Here is a 26,633-nt window from a genome sequence, read left to right on the forward strand (position 1 = left end):
TGATGAATGATAATAAGAATACTGGATGAAGAACCATCCCATCTAAATCAAATATCAAACTCTACTCTCAGCTTCACACACATATCGAACGATATGTTTCTATTCAATTCCAAGATACAACTAAACATTCATATCTTAGTTCTGTCATCTTTAATGGATCATGATAAAGATAATGGATTTTCCAGTGCAGTTTTGTAATAGCATGGAGCACAAGCACAAGACCTGTCTTTATTAGACACAGAGGATTCATTCACCCAGTTTTTTCTGAAACAATGGAAGGACAGCAATGCCTTATTACAATGCCGTTTAACTTATTAGAGCTGACTCATGGCAGCTGTCCTCGCTCCAGGCCAATTAGGTAGGTCAGACACTCAGGATCTGAAGTGTTAGTAAGAAGAAAAGACAAAAGCAGAAACAACAGTTTGCATTAAAATCAAACTATTTTTGAAGTCCAAGTGGCTCCAGAAGAAAGAGTTGAGGTAAGACAATGGGGGTAGAAGGTTTCCTAGAGGCCAGTGGTCACCTTAAAACAAAGCTTCAGTCTGATAACATTTCAGGGGCTGTGGGGTCCACAATTCTGCCTAACTTCTTAGACCCACACAGCTGAATTCTAGGTGTGATTTTAGAATTTATACCCTGAGTGTTGTACATACAAAAGGAAAACGTTTGATATGACTATGAGTCAAAAACACAAGGAACACTTTTCTCCTCCTAGGGCCCTGTGTTTCTCTCCCAACTCAGCACTGACACCACCTTGGAGTCAGACCAAGAGATCTCCTGTCTCAGAGGCTGGTAGGTCACACCTACTGCAATCCCCCCATCACCCAGTCTCAGGGAACCAACACTCCCAGCTCATCCATGCACATGTTCTGCTGGGTTAGAAGAAACAAGTCTATTTACCTCCCAGTCCAGGAACTTGCTCATCAGACTCCACTAAAACTGCAGTCTCCAAGGACAAAAACTTCAGAAGACACAAGTTAATTTCTGAAGAAAGGGAAAAGCTTCCTGAGGGCTGCTTTGACCTCCTTGTTTCTCAAAGTGTAGATGAGGGGGTTGAGGGTAGGACTCAGCACTGTGTACAGCAGGCCAGCCAACTTACTCTTCCCCGCGCTGTAGCCGGAGACCGGGTTTATGCAGGCGTAGAAGACAGCGGTGTAATACATGCACACCAAGGTGAGGTGGGAAGAGCAGGTGGAGAAGGCTTTCTGCCTCCCACCCGGCAGTCCTCACCTTCAGGATGCTGGAGATGATGAAGCAATAGGACGCGATGGTCATCAGGAAGTTCACTATGCCGTAGAAAGCATCCGCCAGGACAATCATGACACTGTTGACGTAGGTGGAGCTGCAGGAGAGAAGCAGCAGCGGAGGGACCTCGCAGAAGAAATGGATAATGACATTGGGGCCACAGAAATTCAAGCGCAGCATCAGCCCCATGTGGATGGCCGTGTTGACAGCGCAGAGCAGCCACACGGCTGCAGCCAGCCCGCTGCAGAACACCTTGCTCATCATGCTGCTGTAATGCAGCGGGTGGCAGATGGCTGCGTACCGGTCATAGGCCATGATGGTGAGGAGCAGCAGCTCTGAGGATGCAGCCCGCGTGAGGAAATAGAGCTGGGCCATGCAGCCCCCGTAGGAGATGGCACTGTCCTCCGACACCAGACTCGCCAGCGCCTTGGGCATGATGGAAGAGGTGCAGATAATGTCCATAGTAGCCAAGTTGAACAAGAAAAAGTACATAGGAGTGTGGAGCCCATGGTTGAACGTGATGGCCAAGATGATGAGGACATTACCTGTGAGGGCCCCAGAGTAGAGGAAGAGGAAACAGCTGAATAAGAGCACCCGGTATTCTGGGTGCTCCGAAAAGCCCTGCAGGATGAACTCGGTTACCAATGTCTGGTTACTCATCATCCTTGGGCTGGGAGGGGTTTCTGGGACTATCAGGTGACTCTCCATCCACAGCTTCATGTGATTTCAGAGCTAGAGAGGTAAACAAGAGGTGTCCTGAGGATGGCTACTCCCATGTTTCTTCCACACCTCACATCACGTCATGAATGATAGAGATGCATTAGGGCATGTTGATTAAGATAAACACCCCAATATTACAATAGAAAAAAGGCATGAACACTCAGTTTATAAAAAATAAATACAGTTGGCCAGTTAAACTCATGAAGCATCATTCAACCTCAAAGAAATGCAAATTAAATCCATGATCTAGTCTTGATCATCCATGATCTGGCAAAGTTAGAAAAGCATGATATTGACTAGTATTAGAATGGCTGCAAAGATGCAGGCCTTTTAAAATATGTATTCCATTTGAGGCTGAACTTTCTCTTCCAGGAACGTATCCTAAGGAATAATAAAAAGCATCCTGAAGGTGTCAGAGCAGCACTATTTATAATAGTGGAAATTTAAAACAATCTATACCCTTAAACGTGAGTATATTATGGTGTATTGATATAACATAAATACTGTGTAATTATCAAAGTAATGCTTTGGAAGTGTTTTACTGATGCTTTTGAAAGGAGAATGACACTTTGGGAGGCCGAGGCAGGCAGATCGCTTGAAGCCAGAAATTCAAGACCAGCCTGTCCAAAATGACGAAACCCTTTCTCTACCAAAAATACAAAAATTAACGTGACATGGTAGTGGTGGATGTCTGTAATCCCAGCTACTTGGAAGGCTGAGGCAGGAGAATCGCTTGAACCTGGGAGGCAAGGTTTCGGTGAGCTGAGACCACAATGCTGTACTCTAGCCTGGGCGGCAGAGGACTCTGTCTCAAAAAAAAAAAAAATGTTTTAATTTAAAAAAAAGGAGAGAATGAAAAAAATTAAAATAATTGTGTACAATAAGATCTCATTTTTTAAAAAAATAAAAAATGCAGATTTGTTTCCACTGAAATTGAGGATAGTGAAAAATTTAAAATAAAAATAAAATGTAAAAGCATGTTTGTATATGCACCTGCAGGAAAAACACTGGTGAGTGCTAGACCAGAGCTTGAACAGTGATTGTTTTCACTTTTTTAATTTTTGCTGGTCTGTATTTTCTACTTTTTCTATAAAATGACCTCACTAAAATGCAGATGTATCACACAGAATCCTCCTTACAACAGTTGTTCCATGGCTTCCCATTGCCAAAAGAATAAATGCTCCCAGCAACTTTTCCTGGATCCACCTCCTCTCCAGCCTTTCTTCCCACTCATCTTAAAGCCAGAACTCCAGCCATGCCCTGCACTCACAGACTGGCTGATGCACCAAGCCATTCCAGGATTTATTGGCTTTGTTCTTGCTACTCCCTGAGCCAGGAATGCCCTTTTTCTCACGAACCAGGGCCATAATCAGCCCCCTCTTTCTGAGCATCCCTTCCCTGGGGAGAAAGTCCCACTCTTTCCTTTGTGTTCCCTCTAATACTGACTTCTATCCTAGTACCCAATACACATCACTCCTTGGTCAGGTTACTCGACTGTGCCCTAAAAGATTAACACATATGCCCGTTTATCTCTGGACATCCCTTCTTGGCTCCCAGCCCCCTGCCTATCAGGCAGTGCATAGACACTCAAATATGTGTGTTTAAATAATGCTAAAGAATAGGCTAGTATGAATAACAGCAGAATGACTTATATTCTTCAGTTACTGCACATTCTGTACAGCTCAAGATAAAATCAGCATAGTGCACATTTGGTTTTTCCCTTTCAACTCTTTATTCATTAAAAGTTAAGGAAGATATTCATTTTAAAAATGAACATTTGGAAGATGTTTATTTTAAAAATGAACATTTGGAAGATGTCCATTTTAAATATGTTCATTTTAATTATGTTTTTGTCAAGATTCAAGAAATGTATTTACCACTAAAATATTAAAAGGTTTACATGAAATTACCAAACATCGTCTCCAGCTCAGGTCATATCACTTTTTAATAAGGTAAAAACTGTTTTTTGAATAGGCAAGCATAAAATCCCTATGACTCAGAGCAATAAGGCTATATTAGCATGGGGTATGATCAGAATCAATGGAAGTGATGGTATTCCATCTGTGTATCTTCCCAGCAACAAGGTGTCAGAACAGCTCAATAACTTGAGTGGAAGTAATAAATACAATATGCTTTAGCTGATTTCATTATTGTTTGGGACAAAAAGAGTGAATAATTACTTTCGCTCAGTGTGAGTTGTGGATCTGAAGAAATAACCATAACTTTATTTGTTCTTATGATGGCCCAGTGAGTGACTCCTCTTTAACTCCAGGGACAGAATTGGGTTTTCTCCATCAATGTCCCAGTGTGAGGTTTCTGCACTTCCCACTGATGTCCACCCTAGAATTCTAGCCACCAGATTTCTCCAGCCATCATGAAATCATGGTGCACCCCACAGTGCATATTACAAATGCACCAGAGTCAGCACAGCTGCAGCTGTACCTGGGAGATGGCAAACACATCCATCACTGAACACCTACCAAGCAGCAGTGTGCAGAGTCTGTCACGTATCCTTCCTGGAGCAAGAAAACCTATTACGAAGGAAACCTTAAACACAATCTCTCTCTTAGCTCCACGATGAGATTAGGAAAAAAACAATGCTGCAATACAAATGGATGTTTTGAACAGGTGCTGAGCACAAGGAAATTTCAACAAATATATTCACATTCAAGGAACAAATTAGCCTTCAGGAAATTACCCACTCATTGTGATTGGGTGGGGACAGGAGGACAGTCTTCTCAACCAACCAGTCAATAATGAGATCAAAGAATCAGGGCTCCAATCCTCTTTCCATGTGAATGACCATAAGATTTCTTTACAGCCTCAGCCAGTCATTTCTTCTGAAAATAACAAAGACCTTGCTCCCCTGAGTTTCATAGGGCATTTGCTTCAATTCTCAGCAAGCATTACAAGAGTATTACTAAGGGTGTGAGGGAAAATAACACAATTTCAGGTAACAATTGGCAAGTTTAAACACATACTGTATTCAGACAACACAATGACATCTCACCAGCAGGCCAACAGGATATTCGAAGAGTGGTTATTTTCCACATTTATCAAACCCTTAGGCACTCAAGCTTCTGAAGGGGGAAAAAAGGCATCTTGGATTATATTTATCACTTTAAAGAGATAACAGTAATAGTTCTCAAAATCTCTGAAATTAAAAAGGTAATTTCATTGAGTATTTTCTAAAGACAAATTGTATTTTACATAATATACAATTTACTTGTAGTGAGATTATATCTTTGTTCCAATTTATTTTTCATAGTTTCATACACAGAAAATTTAGAAGATTTCATTAATAATGGAGAACTTGACTCATTTCATTATTTTTATCTCTAAAGCTGTTCAATGATTTTCACAGACACCATATTAATCTAATATCCTTTTAGTGTATATGAAGGTAGGCATTTCTATTGTAGACATGCTTCAAGAACAGAAAACTAAAAATCAGAACATGCCAGAACCACATATGTTCAGGATCAAGTCTGAAAGACATTTTGAAGATAACTTTGTCCAACCTATTGATTTGGAAAGTCATAAATGTATGTAAATAACTTACCCTGGTCACACAGAGTATTAGTGACACAGCTCAAGGCTGTGGGACTACAGTCCAGAATTCATTGCTGTGTAATTTGTTGGTTGCTCCATAAATCCAGCCCCATCAAATGTCAAAGAAAAGCCATGAAAAAGAAAAATCAACCAATAATTTATATGACCATATTTAAGGCTGGGGTGTGGAATGCAAACCCTAAACTCTCAGCTACATTTGGCATCCCACTTACCCTGTTGTTTTGTTACTGATCAAATGGTTATAACACATATTCAAATGTTACTGACTCTGGGTAAAGTCAACAAAAACCATTAAGTCTTTTATATAAGCAAATTAAACAGACAGAGTTATGAGTAGAACTTTTCCCATTTTTTAAATGTCACTCAATCACCATCCTCAGAACAATCATAATTACCTTAAAAAAATGATTTCACCTTTGTGGAGTGAACAGACTTTATGTATAGCTGTCCTCTCTCTGCCAAGCACAACTGAGGGTAGAAACATGGTGACATTGAGGCAGTGTGCAACCTTCTATAAGATCAGTCTGAACAGGATGAAGGTTTCCTTCCCATATTTAAGATGGCCTTGCCAAGAATTTGTGACTCATCTTTAGCAACATTTGTCACTGCCTGTGGGAGACACTAGGGAGAGCTGTTCACAACTATTACTCTAAGTGGACCCTGAAGGAGCAATTAAATTAAGTGTTTCTTTACTGGGGACTTGCCTGTCACTGGGGTTCATAGAAAGGCCAATTCAGATTTCTAAACAAAATGTGTAGAAAAGGGGTGTGGGCCCAAGTGGGGGAGGAGGGACAGCAGGACACATTCTCTATCCCAGCTCACAGAATCTGGGTCAGGGCAGACCCAGGCTCAGGTGCTCAGAATGTGTCCACACCTGGGGACTGGGGAAAGACTGTCAGGCAGGCAAGTAGCATTTCTGGACTGCTATCCATGGAAGACGAGGCATGGAGCAAATGTTTCCATGCTTCTCTGTATAAACCACCCTTTCTAACAGAGCTGGCCTCTCCCTGTCCCTCATGAACAGCTTGGATCTTATCCCAGCTTGATCTCATTTCATCCAAATCCCACCCAGATCTAACTCTATCTCCCCTACCAAACCTTCCCTGACTCCCTGGAAGGAAAGGACCACTCTGTCTGCTGAGTCTCTGTCCCATTCAGGGGTTCCCCACCAGGCTCTGGAGGCAATAACATGGGCTTCAGAGTCTTTCCAGACCTGGGGTAAAATCTCTGAAAGTTACTGGTCATGTGACTTTGGGTGAATGCTCTTAACCTCTCCAGGACTCAATTGTAATAATGAAAAGCCTTACCTCCTTATCACAGTATCTAATACAGGAAAGGGGATTGGCAATATTTTATTTCCCTTCTCCCAATTCAGGATCTATGTAGATATATGTTTTTTCTTCCATATTAGTCAGCAAGCAGAGAGCTGACTAAATATCTACGGGTTTACTATTAAAACGCACTTCAAACAGTTCTAATTTTACTAAGCAGCACTAAACTAAACAGTTCATTAACGGCTTTGAGACTTTGCTCTGTTTCTTAAATAGCTGCAGAAACTTGTATAAGTCTGTAGTCTCTCTGAATCACAATTTTTCAATATATAGAATGGGAGTAATTATACCTACCTTCAGAATTTTTGCAGGGACTAAATAAGATGATGTATATGAATCCATTTTAGAAACCATGTTAGTTGTCATTATGAATGGGTCATCAATAGAAATAATTATTCCAAAAAATTCTGCCTTGGCAATATTAAGCCCAAGCAGATTACCATTATTTCAACAAAATAAAATATCCATGAACAAGGAATTCCCTTCCTGTGATGTTAATAATATACTACCATTCAGGAATAAATGTGTGTTAGGTTAAAAGCTAAACTGTTAACATAAAGAGACCTAAATATATAGTGGCTTCATTTTTTCTCTTTTGCTCACAATCTGAAGATATACATAAGTTGTGGGGTAGCTTCCAGACTGATGGGGTAGTCTTGCTCCACTAAGTCATTAAAGGATTTAGGTTCCTCTCAAATCAATGATTCTTAATCTCCTACACTATGATTCTCTTTACCATAAAAGTTGCCATAACCTCTACATTTTAGCTTGTAAAAAGGGACAATACAGAAAGCTCAAATAATGCAATTTATTTTAAGCAAGTGAGGCAGATATTGTGCACATAACTTCTGCTCATATTTTACAGGCAAAAATTTAGTTACATTGCTTCACCTAGCTGCCAGGGAAGCTGGGAAATGTGGTCAAGCTGGAAAGATACATGTATAGGAAAAAGGGATAATGGATTTTTGGAAAGAAAAACTAATAATTGCCACAAATATGCAAGAGAACTAGAGACAAGGAACTTAGGAATAAAGACAGGAAGTAAGAATGAATTGTATATGTTACTCCCGAGAACTGAGATTCGAGGAAGAAAAAAAGGATGATTGTATACTTATACAAGAAAGAGGGCAGAAGTGAAAAGCAGAGGGTGAAAGAGGTAAACAGGCAATGACCAGTATTGAAAGTTAAAAGAGAAAATCAAGGACATGAATTTAAGAGTTATAATATCCTTACAAGGTATCCAGAAAGAGTCAAAAGTGGTGGAACCCTGAAAAATTATGCAGAACCCCAAAAGTTCCCATTTGATGGAGAAAAATGCTTTGCAGAGTTGTGGAATGACTGACTGAAAGAGAGTAGGATCTGTGCTGTGAGATGGCTTGCTGGCCAAGGAAATGCTTGGAAACTTGGAAAAACTTAGGGATCTAGAGAATGTCATGAGGAGTCCTGCCTGGGCAATACCACTGCTCAATTTTCCCAGGCCTATCCCCTAACCTCAGCGAGGGCCAGCTATAAAACAATCCTTTTAATACTTTTTAGTTCTTTCTATCACCCAGCCACAGCCTTGGGTGCATTTCATATTTCTCAAAACATTCGCCTTCAACTTTCCCAACATATTATCTTGGGCTTGCATCCTACATGATTAAAAAGAGAAATACCATCATATCAGAGCTCCTCAACTTCATTACTTCCCATCTCAATCTCTACATCTTTAACTTCAGTCTTGGTTGAGCCCCACCCTCTGTGCTTGTTCTTGAGAAACAAGCAAAAGAGCTAAGAAAGGCTTAGAGCAAACTGGTAAACATTGTTATTTTCTTTTAGGTATCCATATTGTGACAGGGTCTTGATATAATATCCATACTAGGTATAATTTGCATACCAGATATTCAAAGTAGGAGAATATGACCATAGTGAGAAAAATAAAATCAACTCAGAAATGACAAAAATAAGAGAACTAGTAGAGACATTAAAATAGTTGTGATACAAAGAGAGGAACAATAAACACTGGGGCTTACTTGAAGTTGGAGGGTAGGAGCAGGGAGAGGAACAGAAAAACAACTACTGGGTACTAGGCTTAGTACCTGAGTGATGAAATAATATGTAACAAACTCCTGTGACATGAGTTTACCTACATAACAAACCTGCACATGTACCTCTGAACCTAAAGTAAAAGTTGTAATAAAATAAAATAGTTGTCAAACTATATTTCATATGCTCAAGAAGCTAGAGAAAAGACTTAGCATATCAAACAGAGACAAAGAAGATATAAAAAGATGAACAATTTCTAGAGATGAAAACTACAATGTCTGAAATTAATAATACATTGGATGAGATTAACAGTGGATTAGACATTGCAAAAAAAATTAGCAAATTAGGAAAAAGTATAATAAACCTGCCCAAATGAAATAGAAATGGAAAAATAAACATAAGAACTGTAAGTGAGCTGTAAGACAACTTCAAATAGCCTAACATACATATAATTAGACCCCATAAGGGCATGAGAAATGGGAGAAGAAAAAAAAAATTTGAATGAATAATGGCTACAATTTTTCCAAATGTAATGAAAAATATAAACCTATAGACTTAATAAGCTCAATGAACCCCAAGCACAATAAATATGAAGAAACTCACACCAAGCCACGTGACCAAAATCAATAATAAAAATAAAATCTTAAAAACAGGCGGAGTAAAAAGACACACTAAGTACAAAGACACAAAGATAAGAATTACAGCAGAGTTTCTATACAATCAGTACAAGCAAGATGACAGTAGAGAAACACTAAACAGTACTGAAAGAAAAAACTGTCAATGTAGAATTTTATACTCACTAAAAATACCTTTTGAAAATGAAGAAAAAATATTTCACAAATATAAAAGTTAAAGGAATTCATCATCAGAAGATATGAACAACAAAAAAAGTTAAAGAAAACCCAGAGACCCACAGTGAGATACACTATAATCAAACTGTCAAAAGTCAAAGACAAAGAGACAATCTTGAAAGCAGCAAAAGAAACTTGTCATGTAAAAGGAAGCCTTTATGAAATTATCAGTGGATTTATCAACAGAAACTTTGCAGGCCAGAAGGCAGGGGGATAATATATTCAAAGAGCTGAAAGAAAAGAAAATTTCAGCCAAAAATATTATATCCAGCAAAACCATCCTTCAAATGTAAAGGAAAAGTCAGACCTTCCAGGATGAACAAAAACTGGGGATTTCATTACCACTGGACCTGCTGTAGTATCTTTCAAGTTGAAACAAAAGGATGCTAAACAGTAACATGAAGTCTTATGAAAATATAAAGCTCTCCAGTATAGATAAATATATGGACATATATAGAGACTGTACTATGCAATTTTGGTACATAAATGCACTTTTAATTCTTGTATAGAATTTACAAGACAAAAGCTTAAAAATTACTATAAAACTATGTTAATTAATACATTATATATGAAGATGTAACTTGTGACATAAGTAACCTAAGGTAAGGGTAGGAGCTTTGAAGAAATAGTTTTTGTACACAGTCGAAGTTATTCTGTTAACAGTTTAAAATAGCTTGTTAAAACTTTAAGATGTTTTTTATAATTCTTATGGTAACCATAAAAAAATCTATAGAATACACACAAAAGGAAACAGGAAGGGAATCAAAATGTCACCACAGAAAAATTCGACAAAACCCAAAAGAGGTCAGTAAGAGAAGGAATAAAAAATAAAATTTACAAAACATACAGGAAACAACAAAATGGCAAGAGTAGGTCCTTCCCTATCAGTAATTACTTTAAATGCAAATGGATTAAACTCCTGAATCAAAAGATATAGATTGGAAAATGGATTTGTAAAAAGGATCCAACTGTAAACTGTCATTTAGATCTAAGAAACACATATGCTTAAAATGAAAAAAAAGGAAAAGGGAATGCCATGCAAATGGTAAATAAAAGCAAGCAGAAGTGACTATACTAATATCCAACAAAATAGACTTAAAGTCAAATAGTCACAAGACAAAAAAAGGATATTATATAACAAAAAGTCAATTCAGCAAAAAGATATAACAATTACAAATATACATACCTCTAATACCAGAGCTGCTAAATATCTGAAGCAAACATTGGCAGATCAGAGAAGAAACATAAACAGCACAATGATGGTAGAAAACTTCAATTTCTCACTTACAATAATGGCTAGAACAACAAGACAGAAGATCGATAAGGAAATAGAGTACTTGAACAACACTATAAATAGTGCTAACAAACATATACAGAACATTCCACCCAATAAAATCAGAATATGTATTTTTCTCAAGTGTACATGGAATATTCCCAAAGATAAATCACATGTTATACCACAAAAAAACTTGTAACAAATTTTAAAAGATTGAAATTATACAAAATATCTATTTTGATGAAAATGACATAAAACTAGACATCAATAGCAGAAGGAAAATGAAAAATTCACAAATATGTGAAAATTAAACAACACAGTTTTCAACAAGCAATAGGTCAAAAAAGAAATCATAAGGGAAGTTAGAAAATATCTTGAGATAAAGGAAAATAAAAATATAATGTACCAAAATGTGTAAGATGCAGCAGAAGCAGTGCTAACAGAGAATTTTATAGCTATAAATATGTACATTATAAAATGAAGAAAGTGGCTAGGCATGGTGGGCCATGCCTGCAATCCCAGCACTTTGACAGGCTGAGGCAGGAGAACTTCTGGAGGCCAGGAATTTGAGACCAGCCTGGGCAACAAAGCAAGACCCCATCTCTACAACTTAAAAAAAAAAAAAGAAGAAGAAAAAGTAAGTTTGCAAATCAACAACCTAACTTTATACCTCAGGAAACTAGGAGAGAAAAAAAACTACAACCAAAACTAGCAGAAGAAAATCCTAAAGATTAGATTAAATCAGAGATAAATGAAATATAGAATATGAAAACAATAGAAAAATCAAAAAAACTAAGAGGTAGTTTTTGAAAACACCAACAAAATTAACAAATGCTTAGCTAGATTAACTAAGGAAAAAAGATTCAACTAATAAATCAGAAATAAAAAAGAGAATATTAGAACCCATGCCATAGAAATCAAAAGGATTTTAAGAAAATACTATCAACAGTTAATTATATGTCAACAAATTGGATAATTTAGAAGTGGATAAATTTCTAGAAATATACAACCTAATAAGACTGAATCATGAAGAAATAGAAAATACACACAGACTCATAACTACGAAGGAGACTAAACTGGTTCAAAAACCTCCAAACAATCAACAGCCCAGAACCGGATGACTACCAAACATTTAAGGAAGAATTAGAACTAATGTTCCTCAAAGTCATTTACAAAAATGAATATAAAGAACACTTCAAAGCTCATTATATGAGGCCAGTATTACCCTGATATCAAAGTCAAACAAAGACATTACATGAAAAGAAAACTACAGACCAATATTTGTGATGATCAGGTGGGATTTATTCCTGGAATGCAAGAATGATAGAACATGTGGCAGGGCGTGCTGGCTCATGCCTGTAATCCCAGCACTTTGGGAGGCTGAAGGGGGCGGATCACCTGAGGTCAGGAGTTCATGACCAACCTGGCCAACATGGAGAAACCCCACCTCTAGTAAAAATACAAAAATTAGCCAGGCTTGGTGGTGGGAGCCTGTACTCCCAGCTACTTGGGGGGCTGAGACAGGAGAATCCCTTGAACGCAGGAGGCAAAGGTTGCAGTGAGCCGAGATCACGCCACTGCACTCCAGCCAGAATGACAGAGTGAGATTTCATCTCAAAAAAAAAAAAAAGAATGATACAACATGCAAAAATCAATGTAATACACTATAGTAACAGAATAAAGGGCAAAACAACATGATCATTTATATTGATGTAGAAAAAACGTTTAACAAAATTTAACACTTTTTATCATGAAAACACTCAGCAAACTAGGAATAGAAGGAAAATAACATAATAAAGACCATATATGAAAAATCCACAGGTAACATTACACTCAATGGTAAAAGATTCAAAGCTTTTCCTCTGGATTAGGAACAAGACAAGTATACTCTGTCCCTTCACTTCTATTCAATATAGTATTTGAATTTCCAAGCAGACTAATTAGGAAAAAAAAATTAAGCAAGAAAAGACATCCAAAGAATAAAAGAAAAAAGTAAAATTATCTCTGCTCACAGATGACTTGATCCTATATGCATAAAATCCTAGACTCCTGCATAAAATCTAGAAAACTGTTACATGCATAAATGCATAAAATCCAGAAAACTGTTAGAACTATTAAACAAATTCTGGAAAGTTGCAGGATCCAAAATCGACACACAAAAATCAGTTGTCTTTCTATAAATTAACTATAAACAATCCAAAGGTAATTAAGAAAATAATTTAATTACAATACCATCAAAAATAGTAAAATACTTAGGAATAAACTTAGCCAGGGAAACAAAAGACTTGTACACTGAAAACTACAAAACAGTACTGAAAGAAGTCACAAATAAATGTAATGACATTGGTGTTCATGGATTGGAAGATTTAATGTTAAGATCTCCAAAATATCAGATGTATTCCCCAAATCTGTACAACTATTATATATTAATTTGAAAAGTCAATAGAACCCAAAGCAGTCTACAAATTATATGTAATCCCTATCAAAATCTAAGCTGCATTTTTTGAAGAAAGAGAAAAATTTATCTAAATATTCATATATACTCTGACTAGACAAATAATCTTGAAAAATAACTGAGTTGAAGGTCTCATGCTCCCTGATCTCAAAACATGTTACAAGGCTACAGTAATTAAAACAGCATGACACTGGCTTAAAGAGAGACATATAGACCAATGGAATAGAATAAAGAACCCATTAAAAGAAAACTCCATATATATGGTAAAATAATATTTACAGCATTCCAGATCCACTCAATGAGGGAAGAACATTCTCTTCAACAAACAGTGTTGAGAAACTTGGATATCCACACACAAAAAAGTGAAGTTGAACCTTTGTCTTACACCATATACAAGAATTAACTCAAAATGGATTCAAAACTTAAATGGAAGACCTAAAACTATAAAACTCTTAGAATAAGAGGAAAATCTTCATAACATTGGATTTGGCAATTATTTTTTAATATGACACCAAAAGTACAGACAACAAAAGAAAAAATAGACAATTGGGACTACATCAAACTTTTTAAAACTTTTATGCATTAAAGGATATAACAATGTTAAAAAAACTTGTGGATGGAAGAAAATATTAGTAAATTATATATCTGATAAAGAGTTAATATCCAGAATATATAAATAACTTCTACAACACAATATTTAAAAATAATATGATTTTAAAGTGGCAAAAAGATTTGAATAGACATTTCTTTTAAAATTATATATGAATGGGCAAAAAACATAAGAAAAAATGCTCAACATCCAAACTGGAAAGGAAATCATTAGAGAAATGTAAATCAAAACCACAATGTAATATCTCCTCACAAAAATTGATTTGTTTACTATTAAGAAGAAGAAATATTAGATAGGATGCAGCTGATAGCAAACAGCTTAAAAGCAACGTGACCCCAGATACTAACTCAAAGCCACATGAAAAACAAAAAACTCTGGCAAAGACATTTATTTATATTTTTATTTATGTATTTATTGAGGGTTTTGCTGTTTTGTTGTTGTTGTTGTTTACTGTTTCATTTTTGCTTTTTCAACTTTTATTTTAGATTCAGAGGGTATTTGTGCAAGTTTGTAACCTGGGTATATTGTGTGATGCTGAGGTTTGGGGTATGAATTGTCCCATTACCCAGATACTGAGAATAGTACTCCACAGTTTTTCAACACTTTCTCCCTTCCCTCCTCCACCACCCCAATAGTCCCCAGTGTCTATTGTTGCCATCTTTATGTCCATGAGTACCTGGTGTTTATCTCCCACTTATGAGTGAGAATATGTGGTATTTGGTTTTCTGTCCCTATATTAGTTTGCCTAGGATAATGGCCTCTAGCTGAATCCATGTTGCTGCAAATGACATGATTTTCTTCATTTTTTTATTTATTATTTTTATTATTATACTTTAAGTTTTAGGGTACATGTGCACAACGTGCAGGTTTGTTACATATGTATACATGTGCCATGTTGGTGTGCTGCATCCATTAACTCATCATTTAGCATTAGGTATATCTCCTAATGTTATCCCTCCCCCCTTACCCCACCCCACAACATGCCCTGGTGTGTGATGTTCCCCTTCCTGTGTCCATATGTTCTCATTGCTCAATTCCCACCTATGAGTGAGAACATGCGGTGTTTGGTTTTTTGTCCTTGTGATAGTTTGCTGAGAATGATGGTTTCCAGCTTCATCCATGTCCCTACAAAGGACATGAACTCATCCTTTTTTATGGCTGCATAGTATTCCATGGTGTATATGTGCCACATTTTCTTAATCCAGTCTATCATTGTTGGACTTTGAGGTTGATTCCAAGTCTTTGCTATTGTGAATAGTGCCACAATAAACATACATGTGCATGTGTGTTTATAACAGCATGATTTATAATCCTTTGGGTATATACCCAGTAATGGGATGGCTGGGTCAAATGGTATTTCTAGTTCTAGATCCCTGAGGAATCACCACACTGACTTCCACAATGGTTGAACTAGTTTACAGTCCCATCAACAGTGTAAAAGTGTTCCTATTTCTCCACATCCTCTCCAGCACCTGTTGTTTCCTGACTTTTTAATGATCGCCATTCTAACTGGTGTGAGATGGTATCTCATTGTGGTTTTGATTTGTGTTCTCTGATGGCCAGTGATGATGAGCATTTTTCATGTGTTTTTTGGCTGCATAAATGTCTTCTTTTGAGAAATGTCTGTTCATATCCTTTGCTCTCTTTTTGATGGGGTTGTTTGTTTTTTTCTTGTAAATTTGTTTGAGTTCATTGTAGATTCTGGATATTAGCCCTTTGTCAGGTGAGTAGGTTGCAAAAATTTTCTCCCATTCTGTAGGTTGCCTGTTCACTCTGATGGTGGTTTCTTTTGCTGTGCAGAAGCTCTTTAGGTTAATTAGATCCCATTTGTCAATTTTGGCTTTTCTTGCCATTGCTTTTGGTGTTTTAGACATGAAGTCCTTGCCCATGCCTATGCCCAGATTTTCTTCTAGGGTTTTTATGGTTTTAGGTCTAACATTTAAGCCTTTCATCCATCTTGAATTAATTTTTGTATAAGGTGTAAGGAAGGGATCCAGTTTCAGCTTTCTACATATGGCTAGCCAGTTTTCCCAGCACTATTTATTAAATAGGGAATCCTTTCCCCATTGCTTGTTTTTGTCAGGTTTGTCAAAGATCAGATAGTTGTAGATATGTGGCATTAATTCTGAGGGTTCTGTTCTGTTCCATTTGTCTATATCTCTGTTTTGGTACAAGCACCATGCTGTTTTGGTTACTGTAGCATTGTAGTATAGTTTGAAGTCAGGTAGCATGATGCCTCCAGCTTTGTTCTTTTGGCTTAGGATTGACTTGGTGATGCAGGCTCTTTTTTGTTTCCATATGAACTTTAAAGTAGTTTTTTCCAATTCTGTGAAGAAAGTCATTGGTAGCTTGATGGGGATGGCATTGAAGATTTTCTTCATTTTTATGACTGCATAGCATTCCATGGGGTATATGTACCACGTTTTCTTTATCCAATTCACTGTTGGTGGACACCTAGGTCAATTCCATGACTTTGCTGTTGTGAATAGTACTGCAATGAACATGTGAGTGCATGTATCTTTTTGGTAGAATAATTTGTTCTCTTTTGGATATATACCCAGTAATGGGGTTGCTGGGCCAAAAGGTAGTTCTGTTTTAAGTTCTTTGAGAAATCTGCAAACTGCTTTCCACAGAGGCTGAACTAATTGACATTCCCACTGTCATGCATAAGCATTCCCTTTTCTCCTCAGTCCCACCAACATCTGTTGCTTTCTGACATTTTAATAACAGCCATTCTGATGTGTGAGATGGTAGTCCATTGGGGTTTCTTTTTTTTCAAGGCAGAGTCTCACTCTGTCACCTAGGCTGTGGCACAATGTTGGCTCGCTGCAACCTCTGCCTCCTGGGTTCAAGCGATTCTCCTACCTCAGCCTACTGAGAAGCTAGGATTATAGGCACCTGCCACCATACCCAGCTAATTTTGGTATTTTTAGTAGAGACAGGGTTTGGCCATGTTGGTGAGGCTGGTCTCTAACTCCTAACCTCAGGTGATCCACCTGCCTCAGCTTCCCAAAGTGCTAGGATTGCAAGCACTAGCTACCATGGCTGGTTTTTGACTTGCATTTCTCTGATGATTAGTAATGATGATCCTTTTTTCATACGTTTGTTGGCCACCTGTATGTCTTCTTTTGAGAAGTGTCTGTTCATATCTTTTGCCCATTTTTCAATGGGGTTGTTTTTTCCTTGTCCAGTTGTTTAAGTTCTTTATAGATTCTGGATATTAGTACTTTGTTGGGTGCATAATTTGCAAATATTTTATCTCATTCTGTAGGTTATCTATTTAATCTATTGATAGTGTCTTTTCTTGTACAGAAGTTGTTCAGTTTAATTAGGTCTCACTTATCAATTTCTGTTTTTGTTGTAATTGCTTTTGAGGACTTAATCATAAATTCTTTCCCAAGGCCCATGTCCAGAATGGTGTTTCTGAGATTTTCTTCTAGGATTCTTTTACTTCAATGTCTTATATTTAAATCTTTAATCCATCTTGAGTTAATTTTTGTGTGTGGCAAAAGATAGTTGTCTTGTTTTATTTTTCCGCATATGGCTAGCCAGCTATCCCAGGACCATTCATTCACTAGGGAGTCCTTTCCCCATTGTTTACTTTTGGCAACTTTGTCAAAGATTAGATGGCTGTAAGTGTGCAGATTTATTTCTCAGCTCTCTATTCTGTTCAATTGGTCTAGGTGTCTGTTTTTGTACCAGCACCATGCTGTTTTGGTTACTGTAGGCTTATTAGTATAGTTTGAAGCCAGGTAATGTGATGCCTCTGGCTTTGTTCTTTTTGCTTAGGATTGCTTTTTGGGCTGTTTGTCGTTGTTGTTCCACATAAATTTTAGAACACTTTTTTCCAATTCTATAAACAAATGACATTGGTAGTTTGGTAATAATAGCGTTGAATCTGTAGATAGATTGCTTTGGGCAGTACGGCCATTTTAATGATATTGATTCTTCCAATCCCTGAGCATGAAATGTTTTTCCATTTATTTGTGTCCTCTCTGATTTCTTTTAGCAGCGTTTTGTAGTTCTCCTTGTAGAGATCTTTCACCTCCTTGGTTATCTGTATTCTTAGGTATTTTAATTTTTTGTGGCTATTGTAAATGGGATTGCAGTCTTGATTTGGTTCTTAGCCTGAATGTTATTGGTTTATAGAAATACTACTAATTTTTGCACATTCATTTTGTATCATGAAACTTCACTGAAGTCATTTGTTTATTCCAGGAGGCTTTGTTGGAGTCTTTAGGGTTTTCTATGTATAGAATCATATCATCCACAAAGAGAGATACTTTTATTTCTTCTTTTCCTATCTGGATGCCTTTTATTTATTTCTCTTGCCTGATTGCTTTGGATAGCACTTCCAGTACTATGTTGAAGAGGAATGGGGAGAGAGGGCACCCTTGTCTTATTCCTGTTCTGAAAAGGAATGCTTCCAGTTTTTGCATGTTCAGTATGATGTAATTATTTGTCTGTAATAGACAGTAGAAATGCATTTTTCTTTTTTCTTAACTCATTTTAAAAACAATTATATAAAATAACATGTATACTATTGGCCCTATAATATATACAATTCTATAATACATATATGCAATATATACAATTTTAATATATGGGTGGTATGTATGCTAATAATAGCACCAATAATAATTTAAACAATGTATGTCTTTGTAACATTAATTGATATGATATAAATAACATAACCACAAAAGAGCAAGAGAATTAAGTTCTACATGAGCAACATTTCTACATATTACTGGAATTAAGCTAGTGTGAATCTGAAACTCATACGGATAAGATGTATACAGAAAATCCTAGAGAAACCATTAAAAATAAAAAATACAGTGATAAAATTATTAATAAAATTTAAATACTATATTAGAAAATATTAATTCAATGAAACAGAAAGAAGTAAAGACAAAACAGGAACAACAAAGACATGATACATATAAAAAACAAAATGGCTGGGCGTGCAGTGGCTCACGCCTCTAATCCCAGCACTTTGGGAGGCTGAGGTGGGCAGATCACAAGGTCAGGAGATCGAGACCATCTTGGCTAACACGGTGAAACCCAGTCTCCACTAAAAATACAAAAAATTAGCCAGGTGTGGTTGTTGGCGCCTGTAGTCCCAGCTACTTGGGAGGCTGAGGCAGGAGAATGGCCTAAACCTGGGAGTTGGAGCTTGCAGTGAGCCGAGATCACGCCACTGCACTCCAGCCTGGGTGACAGAGCAAGACTCTGTCTCAAGACAAAAACAAAAAAGAACTAAAATGACAGACATAAATCCCACTAAATAATAATATGCAGTGTGAATGGAATAAACAATGCAATCAAAAAGCAGAAGTGTTATATTGGATAAGAAAACATGAAGTATATATTGTCTAGAGAAAACACAATTTTGATTCAAAGACACAGAATGAAAGTAAAAGAACAAGAAAAAGTATATTATGCAAACAGCAACAACAAAAACACTGGAGTCAGTACACTGATACCAGACAAATAGACTTTAAAACAAAAATTGTTACTAGAGATAGAGTGGCCTTTTGTAATTACAAAGGAATCCATCCATTAGGAAGATATAACAGTTATCAACATATATGCACCTATATATATGAAGCACAAAAATAAATGAAACAAAAACTGACCTGAGAAAAGAAAGAAATAGACAGTCAACTGAGTCAACAGAAATAGACGAGGACTTCAATACCACACATTCGAAAATGGATAGAACAACTGGATGGATCAACAAGGAAAAAGAGGACTTGAGCAATACTACAAACCAAATAGACCTCAAGGACTATGGAACATTCTACTTAACAACAACAAAGTATACATTCATGTCAAGTAAGCATGGAACATTCTAGAAGATAGACCACATATTAGGCCATAAAACACACCTCAATAAATTTGAAGGATAGAAATAATGCAAAGTATGTTATTAACTACAATGGAATAAAATTAGAAATCAACAGCAGGGGAAATTTGGGAAATTCACAAATATTTGGAAATTTAAAACTAAATTTCCACTCTAAAACACTTCATGAGTCAAAGAAGAAATCAAGACAGCAATTAGATAATATTTTTAGATGAATAATAATGAAGACAACATATCAAAACAATTGTGATGCAGCTAAAGAAGTAATTAGAGTAATATCAACAGCTGTAAACACTTGTATTAAGAAAGTTCTTAAATCAATAACTTAAAATTCTACCTTAAGACACTTACAAAAAATATGAAACTAAATTTAAGTAAGCAGAAGGAAGGAAATAATGATAACAGCACAAATTAATGAAATAATTTGATCCTTTGAAAACAATCAATAAAATGGAAAAAAAAACTTTAGTTTCATCAGGGAAAGAGGAGAGATGACTCAAACTATAGAATCAGAAATAAAAGAAGAGACATTACTACTGACATTAAAGAAATAAAAAGGATTATAAAGGAATACCAAAAATAATTGTACACTAACAAATAAGATCATTTTAGTGAAATGAAAAAATTTCAAGAAAGACACAACTACCAAGACTGACTCAAGAAGAAATGGACAATCTGAATAGATGTAAAACAAATTAAGAGAATGAATCAATAATCAAAAACTACCCACAAAGAAAAGCAAATGGCTTCACTGGTGAATTCTACTAAACATTCGATAATACCAATTTTTCACACTCTTCCAACAAAAAGATGAGGAGGGTACACTTCTTGAATCATTTTATGAAGCCACTATTTCCCTGACACAAAAACCAAATAAAGACATCACAGGAAAAGAAAATCATAGATCAATACCTCTTATCTTATGGGCACAAAAGTTCCCAACAAAATACTAGCAAACCAAATCCAGCAATACATAGAAAGAATTTTACACCACAATTAAGTGGTATTTATCCCAAGGACACAAGGTTGGTTTCACATCCAAAAATCAGCTACCATAATACACCATTTCAATAGAAAAAAAATGACCAAACTCTCCATAGACACAGAAAAAAGTACTTGATAAAATTAAACGCCCTTTCATAATTTTAAAAAATCAACAAACTAAAATAAAAGGGAACTTTCTTAGCATGATAAAGGGCATATAGGAAAATCTCACAACTAAAATCATACTCAGTGGTAGAAAAACTGTGAGCTTTACTCCTAAAATCAGGAACAACACAAGGATGCCCATTTTCAACACTGACACTGGACATTGTACTAGAAGTCCCAGCCAGAGAAGAGAACATAGCCAAGAAAAAGACATAAGAGTCATACATATTTAAAAAGAAGCAGCTAAATTATTTATATTTGCAGAAGGCATGATTCTGTTAATAGAAAATCCCAAAGGATGAACCAAAAAACTACTAGATTTAGTAAATTCAGTAAGGTTGCAGGGTACAATATCAGCACATAAAAATCAGTTGTGTTTCTAAACACTAGCAATGATGGGTATGGTAATCATTATTTGGCTGTAGTAATCACTTCATTGTATATATTTATATCAAAAGAAGTATATCAAACATCATGTGGATACCTTAACATACACAATTTTAAAATTTGTAAACCCTAAGTTATAGTAAATTGTAGCTATTTAGAGATGACTCAAAATGAAGAAGCTGTGGTTTAAAAAAAATACTGGCTGGGTGTGGTGGCTCATACCTGTAATCACAGCACTTTGGGAGGCAAAGGCGGGAAGATCAAGAGATCGAGACCATGCTGGCCAACAAGGTGAAACTCCACCTCTACTAAAAATACAAAAATTAGCTGGGCGTGGTGATGCACACCTGTAGTCCTAGCTACTCAGGAGGCTGAGGCAGGAGAATCACTTGAACCTGGGAGGTGGACGTTGCAGTAAGCCAAGATCATGGCACTGCACTCCAGCCTGGTGACAGAATGAGACTCCATCTCAAAAGAAAAAAAAAAATACTGAGAATAAGCATTCCATTTAAATATAGAACCATCACTAGGCAGCTGTGGAACTTACGGTTACAGGACAGAATAAATATAGTAATATAAGACAAATGTCTAGAACTGAAATTACTGTGGCAATGGATTTTAATAGATATTGGCTAACTGTCAACCAAAGAAGTATGTTCCACACCTATACCCATCTGTTTGGTATTTCATCTCTGCTAAGTGAAAAATGATATGTTTTGTTTTATATTTTACTTCTTTAATGGGAAAGGCTGAACAGCTTCTCACATGTATTAAATTTGTATGATTATTCTTTTTCTTAATCATTTGCATGGGTTCTTGCTATGTTAAGAAATTATCTCTTCATCTACCACAAGTTGTAAATAGCTTTTCATTAGTGTGTGTGTGTCTGTGTGTTCAGAAATTTTGAATATTTTATGTGATCAAATTAACAAGGCTTTTCTATTGTGGGTTTCCGCTTTTCTGTCTTGCTAAGAAACACCTTCTTTACTCTAGAATGTTAAAAATACTTAGTGTTTTTACATAATACATTTAAGGTTTAATATTTTATAAGTAAAAGTATGAATCAGCAGCTCCTCAAAAATTTAACAGAGAATTACTATACTTATTCAGCGATTTCACTTCTGGGTATTACCCAAAGAGTTGAATACAGGAACTCAACATGTTGATGGCAGTATTATTCATGATAGCTAAAATATGGAAGCAACCCAAATTTCTATTGATGGATAAATGGATAAATAAAAGGTAATATATCCATACAATGCAATATTATTCACCTTTAAAAAGGAAGGAAATTCTGACACATGCCACAACATGAATGAAACTTAAAGACATTATGCTAAGTGAAATAAGTCAGTCACATATTTTTCTTCCCTCCCACCTCCTCTAAACTATTGAACAAGTATAGACAGTACTATACTGCTCACAAAGGTGGCTTAACAATTAAATTTCCAAAAGTCAGTATTTCCTATGAATTTTAGCAAAAAGATATTTACAAAGTGGTATTTTATTACCTCTACATTTAACATACATCAGGCACTTCTAAACATCTAGATAGACTAGATGTTTCAAGTAAGGAGTTAATTTGTCCACTATATACACAGCAGTCTCGAATAAACTGCATACATGTAAGCATAGTTATAATTTGAAAGAGTCTTCCAAATAAGAACATCCTAGCCTAGAATCCCTCCCATCTCCATCAACCCAGTGCGCAAGAATGCTCAAAGATAGGAAAACACTCTTTCCTAGGAATTTTAAAACAAAATATACAAAATATATTAGTTTACTAACTCTACTTTTGTCATACACTGGCAACCTCTTTAACATCTAAAAAGACTAGATGTTGTAAATTAGTACTCGTTTGTCCTTTATATACACTACATACACAGATAAGTAAAACAAAATGCACAGACGTAAGAGATAACGGTTAATCTTGCCTCACTGTAAACACAGCAGCATAGAGCTCTCTGCACTTTCCCCTCCTTCCTCCTCCCCTGAACCAGGACACAAACATGATGAATATTACTCAACAGGTAGTTTGGCCATTCCCCTCCAAAAACATTTCATATGAATTTTAACAAAAAGATATTTACAAAATGTTATTTTACTACCTCTAATTTTAACATATATTAGGCATTCAGAACACATAGAAAGAATACACAAAAAAGTTTAGCATTGTCAACTATATATACAATAGTGAGGAATAAAATGCACACAAAAGAATGGATAGAATAAGAAAATGTCTAAATATCACAAGTCTGGCATAGAACCTTCTTTTCCTTCTCAGGCTTTCCAGATCCATGTCCCCTAACCCACTGAACAGATATAGACATATCCCTTACAGAGGTGATCTAACGACTCTATTTTAAAAAGTCATCTCCAAAAAACATCTAATTTGTATGATTTCTTTTTAAACAAATGAGAATTTACAAGATGTATGATTTTCTAACTCTATCATATGTCAGCAACCTCTTTCCATCTAGAAATATTGAACGTGGCAAATGTTCTCTTTTATTTTTTAATCTCTTTTAATTTATTTATTTTTATTTTCTTATTATACTTTAAATTCTGGGGTACATGGGCAGGATGTGCAAGTTCGTTACATACGAATACATGTGCCATGGTGGTTTGCTGCACCCATCAACCTGTCATCTACATTAGGTATTTCCCCTAATGCGATCCCTCCCCAGCCCCCCACAGTCCAACAGGCCCCAGTGTCTATTACCCCCCAACCCGTGTCCATGTGTTCTCATTGTTCAACTCCCACTTATGAGTGAGAACATGCAGTGTTTGGTTTTCTGTTCTTGTGTTAGTTTGCTGAGAATGATGGTTTCCACCTTCATCCATGTCTCTGCAAAGGACATGAACTCATCATTTTTTATGGCTGCATAGTATTCCGTGCTATATATGTGCCAGATTTTCTTTATCCAGTCTATCATTGATGGGCATTTGGGTTGGTTCCAAGTCTTTGCTATTGTAGTATTTCTAGTTCTAGATCCTTGAGGAATCACCACACTGTCTTCCACAATGGTTGAACTAATTTCCACTCCCACCAACAGTGTAAAAGCGGTCCTATTTCTCCACGTGCTCTCCAGTATCTGTTGTTTCCTGACTTTTTAATGATGGCCATTCTAACTGGCATGAAATGGTATCTCATTGTGTTTTTGATTTGCACTTCTCTAATGACCAGTGATGATGAGCTTTTCTTCCTATGCTTGTTGGCTGTATAAATGTCTTCTTTTGAGAAGAGTCTGTTCTTATCCTTCACCCACTTTTTGATGGAGTTGTTTGTTTTTTCTTGTAAATTTGTTTAAGTTCTTTGTAGATTCTGGATATTAGCCCTTTGTCAGATGGATAGATTGCAAGAATTTTCTCCCATTCTGTTGGTTGCCTGTTCACTCTGATGGTAGTTACTTTCGCTGTGCAGAAGCTCTTTAGTTTAATTAGATCCCATTTGTCAATTTTGGCTTTTGTTGCCATTGCTTTTGGTGTTTTAGTCATGATTTTGCCCATGCCTACGTCCTGAAAGGTATTGCCTAGGTTTTCTTTTAGGGTTTTTATGGTTTTAGGTCTTAAATTTAAGTCTTTAGTCCATCTTGAGTTAATTTTTGTATACAGTAGAAGGAAGGGATCCGGTTTCAGCTTTCTGCATATGGCTAACCAGTTTTCCCAACACCATTTATTAAGTAGAGAATCCTTTCCCCCAGGTTTGTCAAAGATCAGATAGTTGTAGATGTGTGGTGTTATTTCTAAGGCATCTGTTCTGTTCCATTAGTCTATATATCTGTTTTGGTACCAGTACCATGCTGTTTTGGTTACTGTAGCCATATAGTATAGTTTAAAATCAGGTAGTGTGATGCCTCCAGCTTTGTTATTTTTGCTTCAGATTGGCTTGGCTATGCAGGCTCTTTTCTGGTTCTATATGAAATTTAAAGTAGTTTTTTCCAATTCTGTGAAGAAAGTCGGTGGTAGCTTGATGGGGATAGCATTGAATCTATAAATTACTTTGGACATTATGGCCATTTTCACAATATTGATTCTTCCTATCCATGAGCATGGAATATTTTTCCATTTGTTTGTGTCCTCTCTTATGTCATTGAGCAGTGGCTTGTAGTTCTCCTTGAAGAGTTCCTTCACATCCCTTGTAAGTTGGATTCCTAGGTATTTTATTCTCTTTGCAGCAACTGTGAATGGGAGTTCACTCGTGATTTGGCTCTCGGTTTGTCTGTTATTGGTGTAGGAATGCTTGTGATTTTTGCACATGGATTTTGTATCCTGAGACTTTGCTGAAGTTGCTTATCAGCTTAAGGAGATTTTGGGCTGAGATGATGGGGTTTTCTAAATACACAGTCATGTCATCTGCAAACAGGGACAATTTGACTTCCTCTTTTCCTAATTGAATAGCCTTCATTTCTGTCTGTTTCCTGATTGCCCTGGCCAGAACTTCCAATACTACGTTGAATAGGAGTGGTGAGAGAGGGCATCCTTGTCTTATGCCAGTTTTCAAAGGGAATGCTTCCAGTTTTTGCCCATTCAGTATGATATTGGCTGTGGGTTTCTCATAAATAGCTCTGATTATTTTGAGACACGTTCCATGAATATCTAGTTTATTGAGAGTTTTTAGCATGAAGGGTTGTTGAATTTTGTCAATGGTCTTTTCTGCATCTATTGAGATAATCACGTGGTTTTTGTCATTGGTTCTGTTTATGTGATGCATTACGTTCATTAATTTGCATATGTTGAACCAGCCTTGCATCCCAGGGATGAGGCCATCTTGATCATGGTGGATAAGCTTTTTGATGTGCTGCTGGATTTGGTTTGCCAGAATTTTACTGAGGATTTTTGCATCAATATTCATCAGGGATATTGGCCTGAAATTTTCTTTTTTTGTTATGTCTCTGCCAGGCTTTGGTATCAGGATGATGCTGGCCTCATAAAATGAGTTAGGGAGATTCTCTCTTTTTCTATTGTTTGGAATAGTTTCAGAAGGAATGGTACCAGCTCCTTTTGTACCTCTGGTAGAATTCAGCTGTGAATCCATCTGGTCCTGGACTTTTTTTGGTTGGTAGGCTATTAATTACTGCCTCAATTTCAGAGTTTGTTATTGGCCTATTCAGGGATTCGACTTCTTCCTGGTTTAGTCTTGGG

The 26,633-nt window shown here is 36.4% G+C and overlaps 1 protein-coding gene and 1 pseudogene across 1 annotated transcript; one reads left to right on the forward strand and one right to left on the reverse strand.

The window, feature by feature from the left end:
* The window catches only part of LOC100937133 (geranylgeranyl transferase type-1 subunit beta-like), a 382,799-nt pseudogene that overhangs the window by 69,720 nt on the left and 286,446 nt on the right, over positions 1-26,633 (forward strand).
* LOC100457963 (olfactory receptor 13A1) lies at positions 915-1,965 on the reverse strand. Its single transcript, XM_024254106.3, is given in 2 exon segments — positions 915-1,217; positions 1,219-1,965. Coding segments are annotated over 2 exon segments (987 nt in total). The 3' UTR covers positions 915-977.

This window comes from Pongo abelii, chromosome 8 (genome assembly GCF_028885655.2).
Source record: "Pongo abelii isolate AG06213 chromosome 8, NHGRI_mPonAbe1-v2.0_pri, whole genome shotgun sequence".
Classification (NCBI taxonomy): domain Eukaryota; kingdom Metazoa; phylum Chordata; class Mammalia; order Primates; family Hominidae; genus Pongo; species Pongo abelii.